Here is a 23,424-nt window from a genome sequence, read left to right on the forward strand (position 1 = left end):
TGAGTGTTCACGTCTCTCTAGGAGGATTGACAACTTCATTCACTAACCCCTACATTTCTGTTTTTTTTTACATTACAGTGGGACCAGAACAGGATTACTACTAAGGCCATGATTGACACAGGATCTTGTGGAAATTATATGGATATATGTTTTGCTGCTTTAAATAAAATTCCTATTATTTCTAAACTCAAACCTGTCTCAGTAAGTCTTATTACCGGTGTTCCGTTATCCTCTGGTCCGATCACCGATCAGACACAAGCACTTCTAGTCACTATTAACGAGTCTCATAGGGAGGCTTCTACCTTCGATTTAATACCATCACCCCACTTTCCCATTGTGTTGGGACTTCCCTGGTTGCACACACACCAACCAACCATAGATTGGAAGAAACGGTCCTTGACCTTCCCTTCTTGTTATTGCGAGGAAACGTGTAACCTCCCGTTTTCCGGGAAGATTCTGTCTGTGGTGACAGATGAGATTGCACCACTATGTTATCAGGATCTTTCTGAGGTTTTTCTTGAGAAAAATGCTCAAGCATTACCTCCTCATCGAGACTATGATTGTAGCATTGATCTACTCCCAAATAGCAAATTGCCGTTCGGTCATGTTTATCCTCTTTCACAGGATGAACTTGCCCATCTCAAAACCTATTTGGATGAGAACTTGGAAAAAGGTTTTATTAGACCTTCCACAGCAGCAGGACTCTTTTTTGTTCGCAATAAAGATTCAAGTCTCAGACCTATCATCGACTACAGGAAATTGAATGCTATCACAATAAAAGATCGCTATCCTCTACCACTTATCCCTGAGCTCATTGAGCAGGTGCGTGGAGCTACCTATTTTTCAAAATTAGACCTGAAAGGAGCATACAATCTCATTCGAATCCGTGATGGACACGAGTGGAAGACTGCGTTCAGAACTAGATACGGATTGTTCGAGTATCTTGTGATGCCATTCGGCCTATGCAATGCCCCTGCAGTTTTCCAACGATTTATAAACGATATTTTTAAAGACTTACTAGATGTCTGTGTTGTGGTATATCTGGACGATATACTTATATATTCACGGACCCTGTCTGAACACATAAGACATGTAAGACTTGTATTATCGAGATTGCTTGCACATAATCTTTATGTGAAGCTGAAGAAATGCTTGTTCCATAAAGACGAGGTACTCTTTCTAGGCTACATCATATCCAAAACAGGAATCGAGATGGACATGAGTAAAATATCCTGCATTCAGGATTGGCCTACACCAACTACACGCAAGGCGCTACAGCGATTCCTGGGATTTTCAAATTTCTACAGGAAGTTCATAAAAAACTTTTCTGCTATTGTGAGACCCCTCACACAGCTCACTAGCATAAAAATACCATTTAAATGGTCAGAAGAAGCAAATAAGGCTTTCCACTTGTTAAAGACAAGGTTTACTTCCGCTCCCATATTACGCCATCCAGACCCATCCCTCCAATACATTCTGGAGGTAGATGCGTCAAACCTGGCAGTAGGAGCAATACTCTCCCAACGACCTACCCCCACTTCACCACTTCATCCAGTCGCCTTTTTTTCTAAATCCCTGAGCAGTCCCGAGATAAATTACCCCGTGGGTGAGAAGGAACTGCTTGCTATAAAATTGGCTCTGGAGAATTGGCGACATTTACTCAAAGGCACCCAATTACCAATAATTATATACACGCACCATAAAAACCTCCAATATCTTCAGACTAGCAAAACTCTCTCGCATCGACAGGTACGATGGTCACTATTCTTTCTAAGGTTTAACTTCCTAGTGACCTACACACCTGCAGATAAGAACAAAAAGGCGGATGCACTATCACGACTAACTGAAGAAAATTACTTTGAAATTCCTTCCGTTCCTATAATACCTCACAAACGCATTATTGGAGTTGTCCGTTCCTTGAAGGAAGAGGTTCTGCATGGTATAAGGTTGGATTCACCCCCACCACAACTAAATACCGATGCAGAAGGCTTCCTCTACTACAACGACAAACTTTACATACCACCTACCCTACGCACCAAGATCTTGGAATTATCGCATGATGTGCCTATGGCAGGACATATGGGTATGACAAAGACTTTCAATTTGATTTCTCGGCAATTCTGGTGGCCTGACATGAAAACATCTATACAAAAATTCGTCTCTTCATGCAATGTCTGTGCCAGGTCCAAAATTGACACTACGAGACCATCTGGCCTACTATGCAGTCTACCAATACCCCAAACTCCATGGGAGGTTCTGTCATTGGACTTCATCGTAGAATTGCCTCCTTCCAAAGGATTTAATACCATCTTGGTGTCAGTGGACCATCTGACAAAGATGGCACATTTCATTGCTATTCGCAGACTACCTTCGTCCAAACAAACGGCAGAACTCCTAATGAAACATGTCTTCAGATTACATGGTATCCCAAAAACTCTTTTGTCTGACCGTGGATCCCAATTTATTTCTAAATTCTGGCAAGAACTATGTCACATACTACGGATTGAGTGGAAGCTCACTTCTCCTTACCATCCGCAGACCAACGGACAGACTGAAAGAGTCAACCAATGCATCGAGCAGTATTTACGTTGTTACACTTCTTACCAACAGGATGATTGGTTGGATCTTCTCCCCCTGGCAGAATTTGCCTACAACAACGCAACTCACAGTACAACCAAGCAGAGTCCGTTCTACTTGAACTATGGGTTCCATCCCTCTATTCTCCCTCCACGCATCCTTCCTTCAAATAACCCAGTAGCCTCAGACTATCTTTCCCAAATAAAGGATTCTCTGGGTTTACTAAATACTACCATTGCACACGCTCACAGTCAACAAAAGAAGTACTATGATCTTCGTAGAAGACCTTCTCCACAGTATACTATCGGGGACCTCGTTTGGCTCTCAACAAAAAACTTGAGACTGAAGATCCCTAGCAAAAAGCTTGGACCTCTGTTCTTGGGACCTTTCCCAATCAAGAAACTTATTGGAAAAGCTGCAGTGCAGCTTACATTGCCAATGGACCTAAAAATCCATCCCATTTCCATGTGTCGCTACTAAAACCCCATGTTCCGGACCAAGGAATAAGGCCTAATATTCCACCTCCCCCTCCTGTACAAGTTGAAGGTGGAGAAGAATACGAGATAAAAGAGATTCTGGATTCTCGTATCTACAGAAGAAGACTTCAGTACTTGGTTAGATGGAAGAACTATGGGCCCCAAGACGACACCTGGCTAAACACCTCTGACATACATGCCCCTAGATTAATCCGCAATTTTCATGCGAGATACCCAGACAAACCAGCTCCAGAGGCCTTCAGGAGCAGGCCTTAAAGGGGGGGGGGTATTGTAATGTTCCGGTACCTTTGGTACCCTAAATTACACTTTCCACAAGTGTATGCGCCCTACCATTTACTTTTGGAAAGGTGCGCATACACCTTTAAGACTGGAGCTGTCATCACTCAGCGCCGGACTAGATGGCTATTTAAGGCGTCGGCTCTCACTCACATGTGTTCGTTCAAACACCCTTATCTGGATGCTAACCTTGCTTGAAGCTTCCATGCTTGCAAGCTTACTTCGCTGACGGAACCTCGCTGCGCTGATCCCTGTATCCCGCTACTGGATCATCCGCCTCTCCTGAACCACCCTTCGGCTGTATCGCTAATAGTGCTAAGTACCCCGCAGGGGAATTCTCTATAAACTTATACTAAGCTTACACTATCTAGCTCTGCATAGTAGAGACTGTTTATCACATCTGCATAAACTAGATTGCTAGCTCTTGAGACTACTGCTACTTTTCTGCACTGGGTTGATCTCTTTTGTATGTCCACCTGCTATTCTATCATCTGCTATCATACAACATTGCTAAACCTTCCTGCATCCATCTGCTACTGTCTCACCTTCAAGTGTCTATCACCTACCACCTCCACTCAACCTATCCCTCAAACCTTCATCATTGTGTTACCACATATATAAAGTCACTCTAGGAACCAGCTTGCTAATTGTGTGTATTTACTGGCTGAAATAAGACCTTCCACACATGAGTCATTGAGGTTGGGAATGGTATCTCAGCATATCTCTTACATGACAACTGACGTGGAACTATTTCTGCAGCTGAAAATCCACACCATATAAGAAACGCAGGAGCGTTACACTAAGGTCCTCTCCTTCTGAACCCATGCCCAAGTGTTAGTGCCAGTTCACACCGGGAATCGCAGAGGAATGTGCTGTGCATTCCTGTGCGATGCGATTTTAGCCCATTTTGAAAGGGCCGAAATCTCAAAGCGCTGCACCAAAAGAAGTGCATACGCTGCTTTTGGAAACTCACTGCAACTTCATCACACGGTGCTTCTGTACCATGCGATCTGCAGTGGGCAAACACACTGCGTTTGGGGTGTCATTATTTAAAACTGACACCCACTGCAGATAGCAACTGCAGTGTGTATGGGAACGCAGAAAGCGGGTTTGCGCACCACATTCTGGTGTGAACAGGCCCTTAGTTTAACAGAGGAGGTCCTAGTCTGGGTATCATACCTGCTATTAGCAGCTATTTCATTGCTGGGGGCTGAAAAAACAGCTGTATCTTGTTACTGTTTGTTTAAAGAGGAGGTTCAAACTGAAAAAGAAAATGACAAGTTAGCAGCTACAAATCCTGTAGTTGCAGACTTTTAATAAAAGAACACTTACCTGTCCAGGGATCCAGCGCCATCCTCACCCGGGTTAGTTCTTCACTAGCCTTCCGGTTCCCAGCGCCAGCATATCTTCCTTTTCGGCTGCACAGCAGGCTGCCCACTGCGCATGTGTGAGCTGCAGTGCGCTTTGTGAATGGTCCTGCAGTCTTCTATGAACTGTAACATGTCCCTGAAGACTGCGGGGAGAAAGGAGAACTTCCATTGGGATCACCTAGGCCAGGGGTGTCAAACGTAGTTTCATCGTGGGCCGAATCAGCATTATGGTTGCCCTAAAAGGGCCAGTTGTATCTGTAAGACTAGATGTCCAGAGCACCCCAATCTCCTTACATCAGATGTCAAGCGCTCCCCCCCTCACCATCAGAAGTTGAGTCCCTCACCCTCCCTTACATCACAGTGCATCCCATTACCTTGTGCTGCTGCCAGGAAGAAGCCGGGACAGAGCTGGGAAGCAGAAGGTGCAGAGTCTGGAGGAAGACCAGAGAAGACCAGAGTTCTGTCTTCCTCTCTGTTGGGGACTGCTGGGACGAGGAAGGGGGGGGGGAGATGGGAGCCTCTCTGTGACTGCATGGAAAAGTGCAGGAACTGGTGGAGGAGTTCTGTCCTCCTTTCTGCTGCTGACTGCTGAGACAAAGTGGGGCAACAATGAAGAGGTTGCTGCACCTGCAGGAGAGGTGCGGGGGCCACATGAAATGGCCTGGAGGGCCGAATTCGGCCACCGGGCCTTGTGTTTGACATGTGTGACCTAGGCGATCCAAACAGAAATGGGAGAGAGTACCTGTCAAAGCTACGTACCCTCTCCCTCCAAAAAAAGCTGCATGCCAAATGTGTCAGGGGTGGAGAGAATGTGGAGTTAAAGCGGAACTTCCTTTTTTGATTGGAGTTTTGATTTAAATTTAAACAAACAATGATACATTGTACCTAGATGTGGCTCTTTGAGCAACTAATCTTAACGTATCTCGTTTTAGAACACAGGAATTGCTTAAAGTGTATCTAAACGCAAGGACAAAAAGGAATGTATTGTAGCATACTGGTCCTTAAAGCGGTAGTATACCGCTTTTTTTTTACTTTTAACTACAGGTAAGCCTATAATAAGGCTTACCTGTTGGTACAATTAATATCTCCTAAACCTGCACGGTTTAGGAGATATTACCACTGCATGCAGCCCCTGACGAGTGCGGTTCCTTGCCGAAAATTGCTGGAATTTACTCCCGCGCGCATGCGCAGGAGTGACGTCATCGCGGCTCCGGCCACTCAGCGCCGGAGCCGCCGAACCCAGAAGAGTCGTCGAGGGATCATGTCTGCTCCCACAGCGGTGTCCGTGTCGGGGCTTCATTCTAAGGTAAGTTTTTCATAATGAGCTAGTATGCGATGAATACTAGCTCATTATGCCTTTGTCTTGCAGGGGTTTTTTTTTTTTCATTAGAGTATACTACCGCTTTAAATGTGCTTGCTGCATTAGTTTTTTTTTTTTTACAATAGTATTGAACAGCATTGTCACCTTAGCACAGGGAGTGTGTTAGGAATACACAACAGTGTGTTAGGACTAAACAGAGGGAGGTGTTTTGTAGTCTATGGAGATAGCAGGGAACAGTGCTATAACTGTCTAGAAGCAGAAAGCACCAGTTTCAAGATCCTTCAATGACAGTGATACCTCATATGTGTTATGCAATCGGTGTTTACATACACGTGTGGGACCCATGCGCACTTTTGCATTTGGGAGTATGTATGAGGAAAGACATGGGGTGTTTTTAACTTTTTTTTTTTTAATTTGTTTTTAAGAAAATGTATCCTTTTTTTACACTTTTTGAATTTTTGTTTTTTATTACATTTTTTTGCTATTACAAGGGGGCAAACAAACCCACTATGTGATAGCTTTGACCAGGTGATAGTTACTCCTTATTAAGACATCAGAGGTCTGTTAGACCACCCGTGTCTCCCCTGCCCCCAAAAAGCAGCTAATCAAGCACAGATTGTTCTTGATTAGCTGCTTTCCTGGCTGTAAAAAAACAAGGAATGACAACTTTGAAACTGGAAGTGATGAAATCATCATCGCTTCAAGCTTCACTGGTCACAGAGGAGATCGGGGAATGGAGATTCTTCCATCTGCTCTGTGTAATGCTTTCCCAGCTGTTTATTGTGGATGGTGGTTGGAGGGGAGTTGTTCGTTCTCAGTACCTAAAAACTGATCTGCAGCTGTAGAGGTGCCCAGATCACTTTTACTAGAGCCGATCACCAGCTGTAAAGAATGACACTAAAAGTAAAACCAAAAAGTAAAACCACTTGCTGACAGGTCATATATATAACAACAAGTGGTTGATATTATAATAAACCCTCAGTTTTTTAAGCACTTTCAGCAACTGATTTACTTTCTAAGTATGCAGCTTCCTTATATTTTAATCCTTGCCTATGTTCCAGTTTAAGCTGATGCCATTAATGCTGCCCAAAGTTTCCCGTTTCAGAGGGTTCCTTCCTTTGCAGCACCCTATGGGGTCACCTCTGCATGCAGGGACTAAATCTGTGTCTCCCCATACTGGGCATCAATAGAAATACACAGTCCTGTAGCCTACGATGGCACAGCACTTCCCTTCTCCTCAGGGCCGGATTAAGAGCATCATGGGCTTGGTGCTGAGGATTTTGAAGGGCCTTAAGGGCCGTGCCTTGGCATGCACCCAGAGGAGGAAGGGTGCAGCCATGCATGCCTAATTCCACATGGGATGCTGTCTCTGAAGCCCATAAACACATCCATGCATCGGCAACTGTCCCTCCTTGTCCGGCCTTCGTGCTGTGTGGGGAGGTTCTGAGGGAGCTGCCTGGGGAAGCGAGCATAGAAGCCAGACTTCTGTGTTTACAAGTGACAGAAGAGCGGTAACAGTGAATATGGCCAACCTGGGGCCTATATAAAGGTAGGGGCCTGGAGCTGCAGCTCCAATAGCCCCTACGTTAATCTGGCCCTGCTTCTCCTCCCTCCTTCTCTCACCTCCATTCCCCAAGCTAACAGACGGGCTTGAGACTGTACTGTCCACTGTTAACTCTTGGGAAGTTGAGGAAAGCAGCACTGAGAGCAGCAGGAGCTAGCAACGACCAATGTTGTAAACTGCAAGTGCTAGGGTAAGTTTATAAACAAATAGTTTAATGGGGAATTATAGGTCCATAGCTGAAATATTTGAAAATGGCTCAACTGGTTAATAATAAATGTTTAGGCATTATATAATACACTGTTGCTGTATATTGTGACATATCAGGTATTTATTTGTGCAAACTTGTAATTATACCTGGAGGTTCACTTTAAGGCTTATGCCCCGTACACATGTTCAGATAATCGGACGCCTTATCGTTTGCATTTTGTTGCATGATACTAACATCGAATTCAACAATGCGTACATACTGTATGATTTTTGTCGTACGATTCTGGAAAAGCTTCCTAGTTGCTTAGCTACGTATCAGATAGTGCAAAACAAAAACAATGGCAGCCAGGCTTTTTCCGTGCTATTTTAGTGTTTCTGATCATGCGTGGTCTTTGTCGATCGATTTTTAGCGGATGCATAGTGTACTGATGAAACGATTGTCGTTCGCAAGGCTGTCGTACAACAGAAGTTTTCCTGTTTGTCCCTTCGGATTTTGTTGGATGAACTGTCGTGATCGGCTGTCGAAAGCTGTGTACTGACGATCAGATTATCGTGCGATCAAGTCGAAAGTGAGTTTTGTCGTACTTTGTCGATTATCGGAACTTGTGTACGAGGCATTAGGGCTGTAGTATTATGTTGGAGGAAATAAAGGTGTCAGTCACTCCCAATGACCTACAAATGAAGCAAGGTGCAGATGACCACTACAGATCATGCATCATAAGATCCAGCAGGCATCATTTCATGTTTAGCTTTCAGCGCCATCTGCAGGTATGTTTTGGTAGTTTGACTGTACCACTAATCTATAACGCAGGGTTTCTCAACAAGGGTTCTTTGGAACCCTGGTGTTCCTCCAGAGGTTGCTAGGGGTTCCTTGAGCAATGGGCAATTTCTGCCTCTCAGATAACTTCCCAATGACACTATTGTTCCTTTTAGCTCTCTGTAAGGGGGTAATTCTTCCCAATGATGACAAGAGTAAGGAGCATTCTTCCCACTGAGTGTCACACTAATGTGTCATGAATTGTAGATTTTTAATATTTAGCAGGGGTTCCCCGAGACCAGAAATTTACTTCAAGGGTTCCTCTGTGTTTTAAAAGATATCCTTTTTTCTGACTGTAGCCCATAGCCAAAAACAGTTTTACTGAATCTGTTCTAAAACAGCCTTTCCTTGATTGCAGCCTGAAGATCGGAAACTTCTAAAGGAGGTTGGACCCAAAGGTGAAGGCAGGATTGCTACTGTTGAGGAACTCCTGGATGAGGTATCTTGAAGGAAGATGAGTATATATTTGTACCGTCTTTATTGAAACGATTACAAAGATATTGTTTCTTTACCAGCTATATGTCAACGCACTGCAATGGATAAACATCTGATCATTGCAATAAAAAAGCTTTATACAAATAAGAGTAAAACGGTCATCAGTAATAAACCTGTTCCACTCTCATTTATATGTTTTATGTAGCAAGCAGCGGCACAACTATTATCACCATATCTAGTTATTAAGGCCTGTGCACCAGTGCCGGGACAAGCTCAACCAGCGCCCAGGGCAAGGATGCCAAATGGCGCCCCCATTCATGATGTGCAAGTTTAGAGGGTCCTACACTCAGTAAACCATTGCGCCCAGGGCAACCGTCCATCCCACCCACCCCTTGTCCCAGCCCTGCTTTGCGCAGTTGAACACATTTATTATATTAATAAATGCTTTATAACTTTATACTCCCCCCACCCCTTCCAAAATGTCCCCCTTGTCAAAATATATGCATCTGTTTTGGGTAGATTGAGGAAAGGCTTAATTCCTCACTGGATCTTCATGCTGCCTAGGTGAACAAGGAGTTATTGCTTATTGATAAAAGCTGGAAGCCAAGCTACTGTTGTCATAAGCTTGTGTGTTCACTATATTACCTTATGGAGAATCAATTAGAGGGCACAAGGCAGCAGTTAAGACATAACAGATAATCAATATCTGTCCTATTACTTCCAAAAATGGAGAAAACCATGTAAATGGAGTTGCTGTCACTGAGCACATATTATTGCATTTATTTTGTTTCAGTAATAATGATGTAAATGCCCATTTTGTTTTGGCAGAGATTAAAACTGATGAATTTTTCTGTGCCAAAATGTTAGAAAATATGAAATTATTCCTGCTACACTGTTTTTTAACCCTTGTTTATAGGGAGCAGATCCAAATTGTAGCAACAACGAAGATCGTCCAGTGCTAACAGTGGCAATTCTCAATGGACATCACAAAGTCATTCCTGTCCTAGTACAGAAAGGAGCTGATATAGACCAGCAGTCTGGACCGTACGTACCTATATGTTCATACATTTTTTGGAACAACATATAAATAGGATTCAATTCATTTAGTACATTTTCAGTTGCGTTCACTGGAACAGTGATACCATACTTACGTCATCTGAAAGGACTGTCTGTGTTCTCATAGCAAACAGTCCGTTTCTCCCTTTAATTATCCAACCCGCTCTAAACAAAAGGTAGAGTTTGATTGCTTGCTAAAAGCACACAAGGCCTTGTGTCACAGTCACACCATGGTACAGAGATGTCAGTTTTTCTGCATTTGTTCTGCAAGGGCACCAAAAAAAATAAAATAATTGTTCTCTTTGTCCTGTTCACATCACAACACTGGTATCACCTGTGTATTTTTTCTGCACAAGAATCTGCAACGTGTGTGCAGTTTTCTGCATGGGAAAAAACTGACATGTCATCAACATTGGTGTGATCAGGGCACATAACTGACACACATGAAAACTGATGTCAACGTGCATAAAAAAACTCACTGAAATGCGCAAAAAAATTGATGTAAACTCGTGTCTCTGCAAGTGAAATCTGGGTGGTTTTCCCATCAGTTTTCATGCATGCATGGTGTGATCAAGCCCTAACTCATTGAGTTTTTGCTATACTGTAAATGTTTTTCTTTGCTTTTAAAGTCAGTTGCTCTGTTCAGCTCCTCATCGGCTGTATATCAAACAGTAGTTTTCCCTGGTTTTGTCCCACAGGCAGAATAACACTGCTCTCCATGAGGCTGTCCAGCTTGGCATGGAAGGGAAGATGTGCACTGAAGTCTTGCTAGGGTAAGAAAAATCTTGATTTTAACAAAACATAATCTGGAATACAGGCTTATGAATAATTTTTGGAATATTATTATTATCATTTATTATTATTATTATATATGGAAACCGAGTCGTGCTAACAATTAGTATTATAATAATCACAATAAAGTGATTTATAGCCTATATGAAAAAGTTCCAGGTGTAAAGTCCAAAGAAATGCAATGCGTGAAAGCTCTCAGTAGGCAATTCAGGATATAAAGCTAAAGGATGTTGTTAGGATAACATCTTCTCCATATGTGGTTCCAATTTAGGAAATCATGCAGACCGCATCCATCCCCAGGTGCAACAGTCCACAAGAGACACCGCCACCTTAAATGGAAAAAATGCCTGCTTACTAGCGGTACTGGACCTTTATTTAAAAAAAGTGCTGAATATCCTGCCAGGGCCATTTGAAAATGTTCCTATGGAGTTCCTTTGGGCCACAGTGAAAGTCATCCTACTGTAATCCCCATGTTGTCAGGCTCGAAACAAAAAAATGCTCCACATAGTGTAAAATCTAATGACACTTTATTAAAAGAATAGAATCGCACTTACAGTTATATAATCAAACACCCGCACTTCCGGGACTGGTGATATGCAATAACGTCAACACGTCATCCGCCATACGCGTTTCATCACAAAATGACGTCGTGCAAGGGCACAGGAGGAATATTTATATGTACTGATAATATCTGTAATAGAGGTCTAGAGTTCATTGATGAGGAGATTCTGTAGGGCAGAGGTCTCCAAACTTTCTAAACAAAGGGCCAGTTTACTGTCCTTCAGGTTTTAGAGGGCCGGTGGCCAGTTGAAATAGAAGAGGCCTAAGGCTTGTTGGTAAAGGGGAGCAAAAAATTAGCATAGCACCTGTGGTCAGCAGAACGAGGAATAGCGCCCCATGATGGGTGTTAGTGGGAGGATTTTTCACCCCATCATTGGTGTTAGTGGTAGGAATAATGCCCCATCGTTGGTGTCAGCGGGAGGAATAGTGTTTCATCATTTATATCAGTGGGAGGAATTATGCCCCACTGTTGCTATTAGTGGGAGGAATTATTTCCCATTGTTAGTATTAGTGTCAGAACTAATGCTCCATCATTGGTGTTAGCGGGAGGAATATTGCCCCATCGTTGGTGTCAGTGGAAGATGTGGGGTTCCATCCATCCATATTATTGAGAGGAATTATGCCCTATTGTTGGTGTCAGTGGAAGAACATTGTCCCACCCTTAGTGTCAGCAGGAGATATAGTACCCCATCCTTGTTGTCAGTGGGAAGAATAATTCCCTATTTTTGTTAGTTGATATAATTATGCCCACTGCTGGGGTCATTGGAAGGATTGGTGCCTTTTTGTTGGTGTTTGTGGGAGTAATAGTGCCTTATTGTTGGTGTCAGTGGGAGGAATAGTGCCTTATTGTTGGTGTCAGTGGGAGGAATAGTGCCTCATCATTAAAGTGGTAGTAAAGTCCCATTGGACACTTGTACATTAACATACTCGTGCCGTTCCTTCAGAGCTCTGTGCTGCGGCCGAGACTCCCATGTACAGTGATGTTTTTTGTGGCTCGGCCATTAGGTGGGCAGAGCCTGTGAACCCAGAAGGAAGACTGGGTGGAGATGGAAGCCTTGTCAGCAGTGACAGCTCGTCGCTGGAGGGCTTTGTTTCAAGGTAAGTCTTTCATAATGTGCTAGTAGGCAATTCCTACTAGCACATTATGAATTTACCTTGCAGGGAGTAGATTTTTTTTTTTTTAACTTCCACTTTAATGTCAGGAAGGAATGGTGCTCCTTTATTGATGTTAGTGGGAAGAATAATGCCCCATAATTGGTGTCAGTGGGTGGAACAATGTTCCATCAGTGGTAGGAATTATGCCCCATGGTTGGTGTCAGTGGAAAGAATTATGTTCCATTGTTTATATCATTGAGAGGGATTACACCCCACTGTTGGTGCCAGTGGGAGGAATAGAACCTCAAGGGCCAGATAAACGCAAACAAATCCATCCCAGGGGCCACAGGTAGGACACCACTGCTGTAGGGGATCAGTAGATAAATTAAACATTAGTCTCCAATAGTCTCTGTTAAATCAGGTTTAGTATAGTGTTAAAAAAACAGTGACGATACCCGGAGATACCAGCCAATCACTGAACTGTGAAAACGTTATTACACTACAGTTGGTGCAGCGGTTTCCTAGGGTCCTAGGGACATTGTTATGGACTGCCAAGCGAAGGTATAGTATTTATTGGCATCTTACGGTGCCTGTTATTGTACGAGTCGATTGGGTTATAAATGTTTTACTAATGACTGGTAACTAGTGAGCCATTCAACAGTACGTAAATTCTAGCATAATTAGGATTTAACCTAAGTCTATTAAAAAAGAAAGCATAAAAGAGAGGGGGAAAAAAGGCAGATTTATAGGTCCACTGGTCCTGTGGGTTAGACCAACCAAATGTATGCTGCCATGGTATCAGGGAAAAGTACTGTGAAACTTACTACGTACCCATAATCCAACATCTAATTGCATAATTTTCTACTTTTGTTGTTTAGATGCAATGCAAGCATAAAAAAGAAAAACAATAAAGGGATGACTGCGTATGATTTAGCTTTAAAGAGTGGAAATGAAAAGATCTCCTCACTCTTTGCCTCCAAACTGGGACAAGGCATGCTGGATAAACTCACCAAACCAAAAAACATCAGCCTGGATGTGTTCTAAGCAGATCAATGGTTTACTGCTGTGGTGTGATGTCTCTACCCATCAAGAAAGACGGTGTGAATAATCCAGAACTACAAAATGGTCTTCTAAACAATATATTGTTGCTGTGGTTTGATGTCTGATTAAGGATACCTTAAAGAAATGCTGGAATGAATTACTTGGGCGGCTTGGACAGTCTTCAGAAACTCTCAGGAATTTTGTGATCTTCTCTATGTACAAGGCAAAGGTTGCCAGTGATATCTGGCCAATGGCGGGAAGGTTCCACCACTGTTCTTCCTCTACCTTGAGTTTTCCCTCCCTATGTAAACCTATACCTATCACCCCCCCCCCCCCCCCCCCATATTCTTAGAGCATATATGCCCATTCCCCCACCAACCCTTTGTCGCAAAGACATACCCTTTAATTTCCTTTCAACAGTTTTCTATATCATTAAAGCTGGATACACACTATACAACTTTTGTTGGTAGATTTTCTTTAGATTTATGGGCCATACACACTATAAGATTTTCTGAAGACTTTTTCCTTTAGACTTACCAAAACCATACAATATGAGGTCAAACCTAAACACTTTCAATTCATATGCAATCTGGCAGGCCCTTGCACTACATAGCCACTTAAGCCCCGGAGGATTTGGCTGCTAAAAGACCAGGGGGTATTTTGCGATTCGGCACTGCGTGACTTTAACGGACAATTGTGCGGTCGTGCGACACTGTACCTAAACGAATTTGATGTCCTTTTTTTCCCACAAACAGAGCTTTCTTTTGGTGGTATTTGATCACCTGTGCGATTTTTTTGATCACGCGCTATAAACAAAAAAAGAGCAACAATTTTGCAAAAATAACAATATTTTTCACATTTTTTTATATGAAATTCCCCCAAAAAAAAAGTAAAAATCAAAATTTTTTAACATTTTCAGCCAATTTGTTTTCTGCTACATATGTTTGGTAAAAAAAATCGCAAAAAGCGTATTTTGATTGGTTTGCGCAAAAGTTATTTCGTTTACTAACAAAGGGAAAGATTTTTGTCATTTTTGTTGTTTTTTTTTTTTAACGCGTAATGGCGGCGATCTGCGATTTTTTTTTTTGCGGTACTGCGACATTGGGGCGGACAGATCGGACCCTTGACTGACATTTTTGACACTTTTGGGATTACCAGTGACATTTCTACAGTAATCAGTGCTATATATATGCACTGTTACTGTAAAAATACACTGGCAGTGAAGGGGTTAACTTTATTTGAGAGGGAGGGGTGGTGTGTGTCCCTAGGGGCGTGATTCTAACTGTGATTGGCTGTCTGTTGAGCTGTAGTTACACTGATCAATGGTCCTACATAGTAGAACCGTATGATCAGTGTTTCTACACAGGGAGAACTGACAGGCAGCTTGTTTACACAAGCTGCCTGCCTTTCTCCCTCTCCCCCGCTGATCGCGAGTGACCGGGGGAGGGTCCGTGACCGCGCAGGAGCGCGCCGCCGGCGGCGCGCGCTCGCTCCCGAGAGCCTCACAGGCTAGTGACGTTAATTTACCTCACTTTGCCTGTGAGGGGCTGACTGCCGCAGTAAATATACTGACGGCAGTCGGCAAGTGGATAGAAAAGGTAAATCTGAAGGAAAAAGTCTTCAGAAAATCTTATAGTGTGTATGGCACTTTAAGCCTCGTACACACGCAACGATTGTTGGCTGTGAATTTTCGGCCAACGTCCGATCGGCCGATTGTCGGCTTGTTAGTATGATGCTTCCGACAACCGACTCAGACTTTTCGGCCGAACAAAATCTGGTGTGCATGCTATAAAATTTTTGTTGGCCGTCAACAGAACGGCCGATTGTTCTTCAGTCAGTACAGATTTCGGCAGACAAAAATGTGATGAGCAAGACTGGGCATGCTCAGAGATGAAAAAACACACGGAAAGTAAACCATCACATGACATCACTTCTGAAGTTGGTTTTTGTTGGCCGATAAGATTTGTGTGCAGTCTAGAGCACATTTCAACCAACACAACAACACTGGACAAAAGACGGCCGATCGGTCGGCCAACAATCGGTGCGTGTGTACGAATCATTACCTTCAACTATGTAGTGCAAGGGCCTGCCTGATTGCATACAAATTGAAAGTGTTTAGGTCTAACCTCATATTAGAGGGTTTTGGCAAGTCTAATGCCTCGTACACACGTTCAGATAATCAGACGACTTATCGTTCGCATTATGTTGCATAATACTAGTATTGAATTCAACAATGCACATTAACATAGGATTTTTTTTGTACGATTCCGGAAAAGCTTCCTGGTTGCTTAGCTACGTATCAGATGGTGAAAAACAATGGCAGCCAGGCTTCTTCTGTGCTATTTTAGTGTTTCTGATCATGCGCAGTCCTGTCGATCGATTTTTAGCGGACGCACACTGTACTGATTAAACGATTGTCGTTCGCTAGGCTATCGTACGACAGAAGTTTTCATGTTTGTCCCTTCGGATTTTGTTGGACTGTCGAAAGCTGTGTACTAACGATCAGATTATCGTGCGATCAAGTCGAAAGCGATTATTTTCGTACAATTATCTGAACGTGTGTACGAGGCATAAAGGAAAAAAAATTAAAGATAATTGTATAGTGTGTATCCAGCTTTACTGTTTTTTATTATGTGAAGGATACCAATCAGTTTTTAGATAATTTTCATGCTGTATTCGACAAATGACAGCCAAACTAATCTGTGAAAAAACACTTAAATATTATACAGGATTTATTATTATACAGGATTTATATAGCGCCAACAGTTTGCACAGCGCTTATTAAATATATCTTTTAAACCTTTATAAAAGTCAATAAAATCAGATTATACAAAAAGTCCAGGAATGGAAATCATGTTCTGAGCAGACATATTGCTTACTGCAATTTAATATCTCTAGCAACCAAATTAATGATTATTGAAAAAAATAAAATAATGAAAAATCCGCGATCAAAAATTATAAGCTTCGATTCAAGTGGAAAGGGTAATTCTTTTATACTGAATTTTTCTTTAACGTTATTCAGCCAGAAAGGGATCTGTATTATGTGGGCTTTCAGGTTAAGACAAGAGTAAATTTAGCTGCAAAGCAATGAACCATATATCTGGTCATTTCCTCCTGGGTCTTGATCAAGGGAAGGCAGTACAGGATTGATTACAGCGCAGCCTCTTCTTGGTTAATTGATCGTGTGATGTAAATACATCGTCTTGGTAAACCTGAATGTGGGTGACTGTCGTTAACCCCAATTTCCTCTTTATTGGTACTTCCTACTGATTAAAAGCAAAACACATGGTCATTTCCATTTTGGCTTATTTCATGTCAATGCGGATCATAAATCTCTTCTCCGATTCTACAAGAAACATGCTGACAGCAGGACATAAACATTTACATATAATTTGCCTTTATGTCATCTCATACGATGTGCAGTGCTTTCCACCTCTGTGTTCTAGGCATCTGATCAACTCAGTTAATTAAATATTAGATGGCACACAATTATACCTAATTCTGTGAAGAAATCCAGAAAAGTGTTAAGGACTGTTTTTTTTATTTATTTTCCATATAGAGTAAGCTCCATTAACCCCTATGCATGTTGCTGTTGAGTGTTTCTGCAGTGCTTTTTGCAGGTTTTTACAGCGATTTTGTGTTAAAAAAAAAAAAAAAATACTTTATGTTTTTTTTTTGTTTTTTTTTTTTAGGTAAAATTTGTGGTTGGGCAAATTTAAAAAAGCAAATCACTGCAAAATTGCACTAAAAACGCACTACTTGCTTTTCTTCAGCTTCTCCATTGAATTCTATTTACCCAAAAAAAGCGTCGTTTTGCCTGACCCTTTCCAAAAACGCAGAGGCACAAAAATACATTGAAACATTGAACCCATGTTAAAAATAATGTCCTGAGTTTCTGTAAAAAGCTTAAAAAAAGGAATTGGTGTGAATGGAGCCTTAGGAGGGGTTTTATTTTATTGCTAAAGAAATGAAATAGCAGAGCACCAGTGTGACACCTCTTGAGGCAGCTACCAAGCACACGTTGGGCCCTCACATGGCCCTTGGGGTAATGTCTCATCAACTTGATGGAGGAGTTCCTCTGGAAGCCCTGAAACTTTCTAGCCGTTTTACAAGATTACTGTGACAAAAACTTTTTCTGAAAATTCTTTATTGCTGTCTAACACCTCAATAATTTCCCTCACTGCTTGTCACAGTGACAATGTCACCCAGAAAGAAATGTTTGGACTTTTACCCATTCACTCATTCACTTTGTTTCACATTGCAGAAGATACACATTCTTTGTCATAACTTTTGTATTCTTTTTTGTAAAATGTTTCAATAAAAAACATTGATACAGGAAAGCTTCTAGTGTTCCCCTACTTTACTTTAAAAAAAAAAATGATGATTTTTGCCTCACTTCTTGTCCTCTCTATTCCTGAAACACTACCAACAGGACGAGTGTGGGCGAATCTCTACACTGGGGCCACAAAGAGCATTAAAAAGAGTTTCATACGCTAATAGGATATACTTTAATGACAGTATCCAACCATTTGACATCAATGAAAAGTATTGTCTATTAAGAAGTCGCACTCCCAGCCCCGACTGCAGTGTGGATGTGGAAGGCCTCAGACAGCTTTCCTTCAAAGACCTCACCGCATTTCACCCCCCCGAAAAATCGGATACGAAAAACCGTGCATGATCTGAAGTCGCAGAGGACCCGGAAGTCTAGGAACAAATGTCCCAAAAAAAAAAAAAAATTGGACGAGAAATTTCGTGTCAACTAAAAACGGTTATATGACCACTTAGCATGAGAGAGAAAAATCAGATTTTCGTCAAGTGTGTACGAGCCTTTAGGGCCAGAGGAAATCTGCTCATCTCTTAGCTTTGACAAGCGCTCTAAGTTCCATTACAGGTCACAATAAATGAAAAGCGTTTCACATAATTTATTATGTAGATCAGCCTTTCTCTACCTTTTTATCATGGATGAACACTTAAAATACCTTCCAGTTTTCCAAGAACTCTAGCTAATAATTAGAATATCCACAGCTCACAGTATATTACGGTGATGGTCATTGGGAAGAATGCTCTGTACAGATAGCTAAAATAAATTGATTTCAGTGGTTACTTATCTAAAAAAAAAGGTACTCCTAGCAAGCTCTGGAGGAACCCTGGTTAAGAAAGGCGGATATAGATCAAATAAGTCTGAAAAAAACATATATAACCTTCTTCCTTTTTCTGATTTGCTATCCTGGTTACGGGATGTGATGGAACAGCTCTCCAACAGGGACAGAGACCGCAACAAATCCTTTAGAGGCCCATTCACTCCTTGGTGTGTTGTGTGATTGCAAGTGGTAAAAGCCTGTTCATTTTTATGGCCTTCCAACGTACAAAAAACTTTTTACCAACACAGCATACTACCACCCATGGTAGAGCGTTAGTGTATGCGGTGTGCTGCATGTGCATAGGGGGGCTACATGTACATAGTGGTGGACAATCATTCTATTGTGGGAGCAGCTTCCGGTCATCTCTTCCTTCAATCTTATATGATTATGATTCAGAGACTAGGTCTTATTTCTAACAAGTAACCATATACTATTCATGTGTATATAACTTATAAGAACTTCCTTGGGAGATTGCTGTCTATTATCTCCTTTTATGGCTATTGTTCTCATTTGGTTTCATCAAATATATTAATTTATATTTTTATGTTACTTTTTATCATTAGGCGCTGCACTGCTTTCTTTCTATGTAGCTTGCGGATATGGTTTATCCTTTTTGTGCTGGCTGCCATTATCAGATATTGAGATATTGAATTTTGGTTGAATCATTTACCTTATTCATATGCTCAGTTTTAATTTTTTGTTGATTAGTCTTTTTTACTCATATGTTTATTTTGGATTAGCACAGCTTTTCAATTCTCTGTTTGTTGGAACACATACATGAGAATAGCGTGGTACAGTGTTATTGTCACGTACCTGATCCGAAGCCGGAGTGTAGAGTGGGCTCCCCTTGCGGCTAGGTGCAGAGTACCCCTGGAAGTGGGACAGGGAGTGCTGTGCCCGAAGTAGCACGGGTTGCTGGTTGGAATGACCAGGATGGAAGCAGGAACCAACTTGTTGAGAAGTCCCAAGCAGGTCTGGAACACTTTGGCAAGCCAGGCAGGTACAAGGTGCAAACAGGAACAGACTGGGAGAAATACTGGAGCGAAGTCAGGAGCCAAGCCGAGGTCAAGTATTGGAGAAGACAACAGGAATCCGAGAGCAAGCCAAGGGGTCAGGAGCCAGGAGAAGCAAAGTCAGACAGTCCGGGTCGGCAACGAGAAGTCAAGATCAGCAGGTAAACAAGGCACAGGGAACACGGGAGGCTGTTGATCATCCAGCAACTAGATGTTGTGGCTGCTGGCTTTAAATAGGCCGTTTGGCGCCAAGCGCCATTACGCATTGGCGCACGCACATTCATGACTGCGTTTGCCCGTGTTTGGGCGCGCATGCGCATTCACGCCAATGCGCGAATTCGCTGATTCGCCAGGATATTGGTAGTTCCCTGACAGTTATAATCTATGCCATGTTTTATTACATGTAAGACATCAAACCACACTGCACAAACCTTATATAATCCATCTATGGGGTGAGTGTATGGCTAAAAAGGTGGCACCATGCACATATAAAAACATAGGAAAACAAAAAAAAAAAAAAAAAAGAAGCACTCAACAGAACTTCCAAGTAGATAGATACTGAAGTCCTACAGTAAAACCTTGGATTGTGAGCATAATTCTTTCTGGAAACATGCTTGTAATCCAAATCACTCGTATATAAAAAGAACATTTCCCAATAAGAAATAATGGAACTCAGATGATTCGTTCCACAACCATTTATTCATAAGTCCTTCAGTTTATAGTCCATATAAAAAGATTATAGCAATGGTTGTGTAAGCATAAAAATATCCAACCACAAATGGCAGCCTCCACAAGGGGACTAGATGCAAAATCCAGCAGGAGCTACAGAGTATAAAAGAGAAGAGAGGTGCCTCTAAGTGTAGCAATATGGTTACATTTATTGAAGGTTCAACATTTAGCAACTCACATGGTTGATGAAAAAAAGAGGCACATCTAAGGATGCAGACATCCAAGGTAAAGCTGTCCACATAGACCATCCTCCGCACCGCCGGCTCTCACCATCGTCAGTCTGCAGTCGTGACCGGCAAGTCTACACTGCAGTAGAGCGATCTGAAAGCGAGGCTTGAAGTGCAGCGTGGAAGGGATGACGTTGATGGCGGTGAGGAGGATGGTCTATGTGGACAGATTTAACCCAAATGCCTGCATACTTAGATGTGCCTGTTTTAATCAACCATGAGTTGCTAAATATTGTACCTTCATTAAATGTAACCATATTGCTGCACTTAGAGGCACCTCTCTTCTCTTTTATACTCAGTTGTGACATGATGCTACTTGTATATCAAGACATCGCTTGTTTATCAAGTCTAAATTTATAAAAAAAAAATTTTGCTTGTCTTGTAAAACGCTCTCAAACCAAGTTACTCTCAATCCAAGGTTTTACTGTATATTAGTGGAAGGGTTTCTGTTTTTTTTTTTTAGGTTTTTATTGCTGTCTTTTCTTTCCCCTTTCCCAGTTACACTCATTACCCTAATTTCCTACTTGTGTCACAGGGATAGAAAGGGATAGTAAACCCCCCTTTTTGGGTTATTGTTGAGCTGGCCATTGATGGATCAAAATTCAACCAGTTCAGCAGGGCCCAGCCAAACATCGAATCATCTATGGCTATTCCCGCTCAACAGAAGTTGATCTAACTATCGATATGTCGAATGGGAATGTTGGAAAATATTCATTTGATTAGCAGCTGCAGTGCTGACCAGTGTTTTCTGACAGCGGAGAAGTCCCCACTGTCCGAAAAAAAAATAGCACAGCCGGGAGCATTTCTCCATCCACTTTACTTGTGTGGATAGGAGAATCTACGTTTTTTTCTGATCTGCCTGCTGGATGATCGGAAAAAAAAAAAAATAGAAGATACATCGATGACCAGCCTTAGCAATGAAAACATGACAGAAGATGTTACCCTTTCCTACTCTATCCAACACCTAAAAAAAACAAAAACGGGGCTGGAGTTGGGCTTTGATGCAGACTATGATGTATGATACCTACAGATAAGATAAAAAAAACAACATTTAAAAAAAAAGACAAACAAAAAATGTAAACTTTGCATTTATTAAAAGGCACCAGCACCTGTTCTATATATAAAAGAATGCAATAAAAAAAAAAAAAAAAACCTTAGTAGTGTACAAAGTAAATATAAATCTCATTTTTACAACAGCAGTTACAGAGGCACTTAGTCTACAGCATTGATTTTTTATCTTATGTGTGTACATCATAGAGTCTCTGGATTCCCATTTTCAGGAATACTGGAGCCCTCATTGATATAGCAAACAATCGGTAGTTTGCTGTGTCCAGTAATTCATTAAATTGTACAATAAAAATCCCTCTGCCTTTGTCTAAGTAATAAAATAGGCAATATACAAAATTTAGAAAAGTTCACACGCCATGTAAACATTTCTGCACACGAGGTCCATTTCATTTTCACTGTTTTTCTTCTTCTTCTTCTTCTTCTTCATTTGTGGGACTGACCTGCAGCACCGATGTGATTTTGTGTTGCAAAAGGGCTGCCAGTTTTTTAGTGGTTTTCTTAAGAAAGGCGCTGCCAGGATGGCTGTTGTAAACGTGAAGGTATAAATCCTCCTGGGAGGGTCCGGTGTAGCCACACTCCTCGCAAACAAATAACTTGTCCCTCCTCTGCTTGTACGCGAAGCCTTGCTGCACCCCATGAATTTTTTTAAGGTGAGATTCCAGAGAACAACGCTGGGTAAAGGCTTTATTACAGATCTCACATTTGTAAGGACGAATTCCTGTAAAAAAAAAAATGGTAAAATATGTGTAATGTTATTCAAAGCCATTTTGAAGGACTTACAAAAATAGAAATACAATTTTAATACATAAGTATGGGATCAAAACTACCATTTTTATTTATTTTTTGCTGTTTGTGTGCAATAGGAAAAATCTCCCTCCACTTCACCAGATGCAACAGAAGTGAGAGAAAAATCTCTACAAAATTCTCTTCATAGAAAGTGATCAGGTGTCCCCATGGAAACATTTACCCCTACTTCTTGCTCTGGTGACCATATAATGTGGTTTTCTCATCACATTCTGTCTTGGTGACAAAAGAAAGCATATTTTCCCTCTCGGAACGTATACAATCAAAAAAACCCTATGATCAGGCTATATATAAAACGCCTTCTTGTATCTGGAAGAAGCACCATCTATTTGGTAAAATTTATTACAATTTTACAGCTGTACATAAACTCATATACAATACTTTTTATAGAAAAAAGAAAAAAACACATTAAAAAGGGGCTTATGGTCATAAACATGTTACACACACATTGCATATTGTGCCCACATGATTCTATTGATTACATAAGAGTTGTACGACCCTTACATGATCACAAATATGGGGTATTAGGAGCCTATAAAACATCCTCAAAAGTGTATATAAAGCCTAAACTTTATTTTATTTAATTTGTTTGTGGAAAGATTAGAATCGTGTTCGGATTTTTACTGGTTTTATATATATATATATATATATATATATATATATATATATATATATATATATATATATATATATATATATATATATATATATATATATATATATATATATATAGGGCAAAATATCATCAAATTCTTGAGGAAAATCTGCTGCCCCGTGTCAGAAAGCTGTCAATGGGAAGAAGGTTTACCTTCCAACATGAGAATGACCCAAAA

General features: G+C 41.4%; 2 protein-coding genes across 3 annotated transcripts in view; one reads left to right on the forward strand and one right to left on the reverse strand.

The window, feature by feature from the left end:
- Positions 1-13,869, forward strand: part of DZANK1 (double zinc ribbon and ankyrin repeat domains 1) — a 107,417-nt gene extending 93,548 nt beyond the window's left edge. For both annotated transcript variants that reach the window (XM_082252297.1, XM_082252298.1), the window contains exons 18-21: positions 8,988-9,068; positions 9,981-10,108; positions 10,819-10,893; positions 13,447-13,869. In XM_082252297.1, coding sequence (XP_082108423.1) covers positions 8,988-9,068; positions 9,981-10,108; positions 10,819-10,893; positions 13,447-13,612 — 450 coding nt within the window. In that variant the 3' untranslated portion in view covers positions 13,613-13,869. The remainder of the gene's footprint in view (positions 1-8,987; positions 9,069-9,980; positions 10,109-10,818; positions 10,894-13,446) is intronic.
- Positions 13,870-21,819: 7,950 nt separating this feature from the next.
- The window catches only part of OVOL2 (ovo like zinc finger 2), a 32,632-nt gene continuing 31,027 nt past the window's right edge, over positions 21,820-23,424 (reverse strand). The window contains exon 4 of the mRNA XM_082252354.1: positions 21,820-22,505. Within this exon, the coding sequence (XP_082108480.1) occupies positions 22,180-22,505 (326 nt within the window). The 3' untranslated portion in view covers positions 21,820-22,179. The remainder of the gene's footprint in view (positions 22,506-23,424) is intronic.

Source organism: Pelophylax lessonae (assembly GCF_965119305.1).
Source record: "Pelophylax lessonae genome assembly, chromosome: 3".
Lineage (NCBI taxonomy): Eukaryota > Metazoa > Chordata > Amphibia > Anura > Ranidae > Pelophylax > Pelophylax lessonae.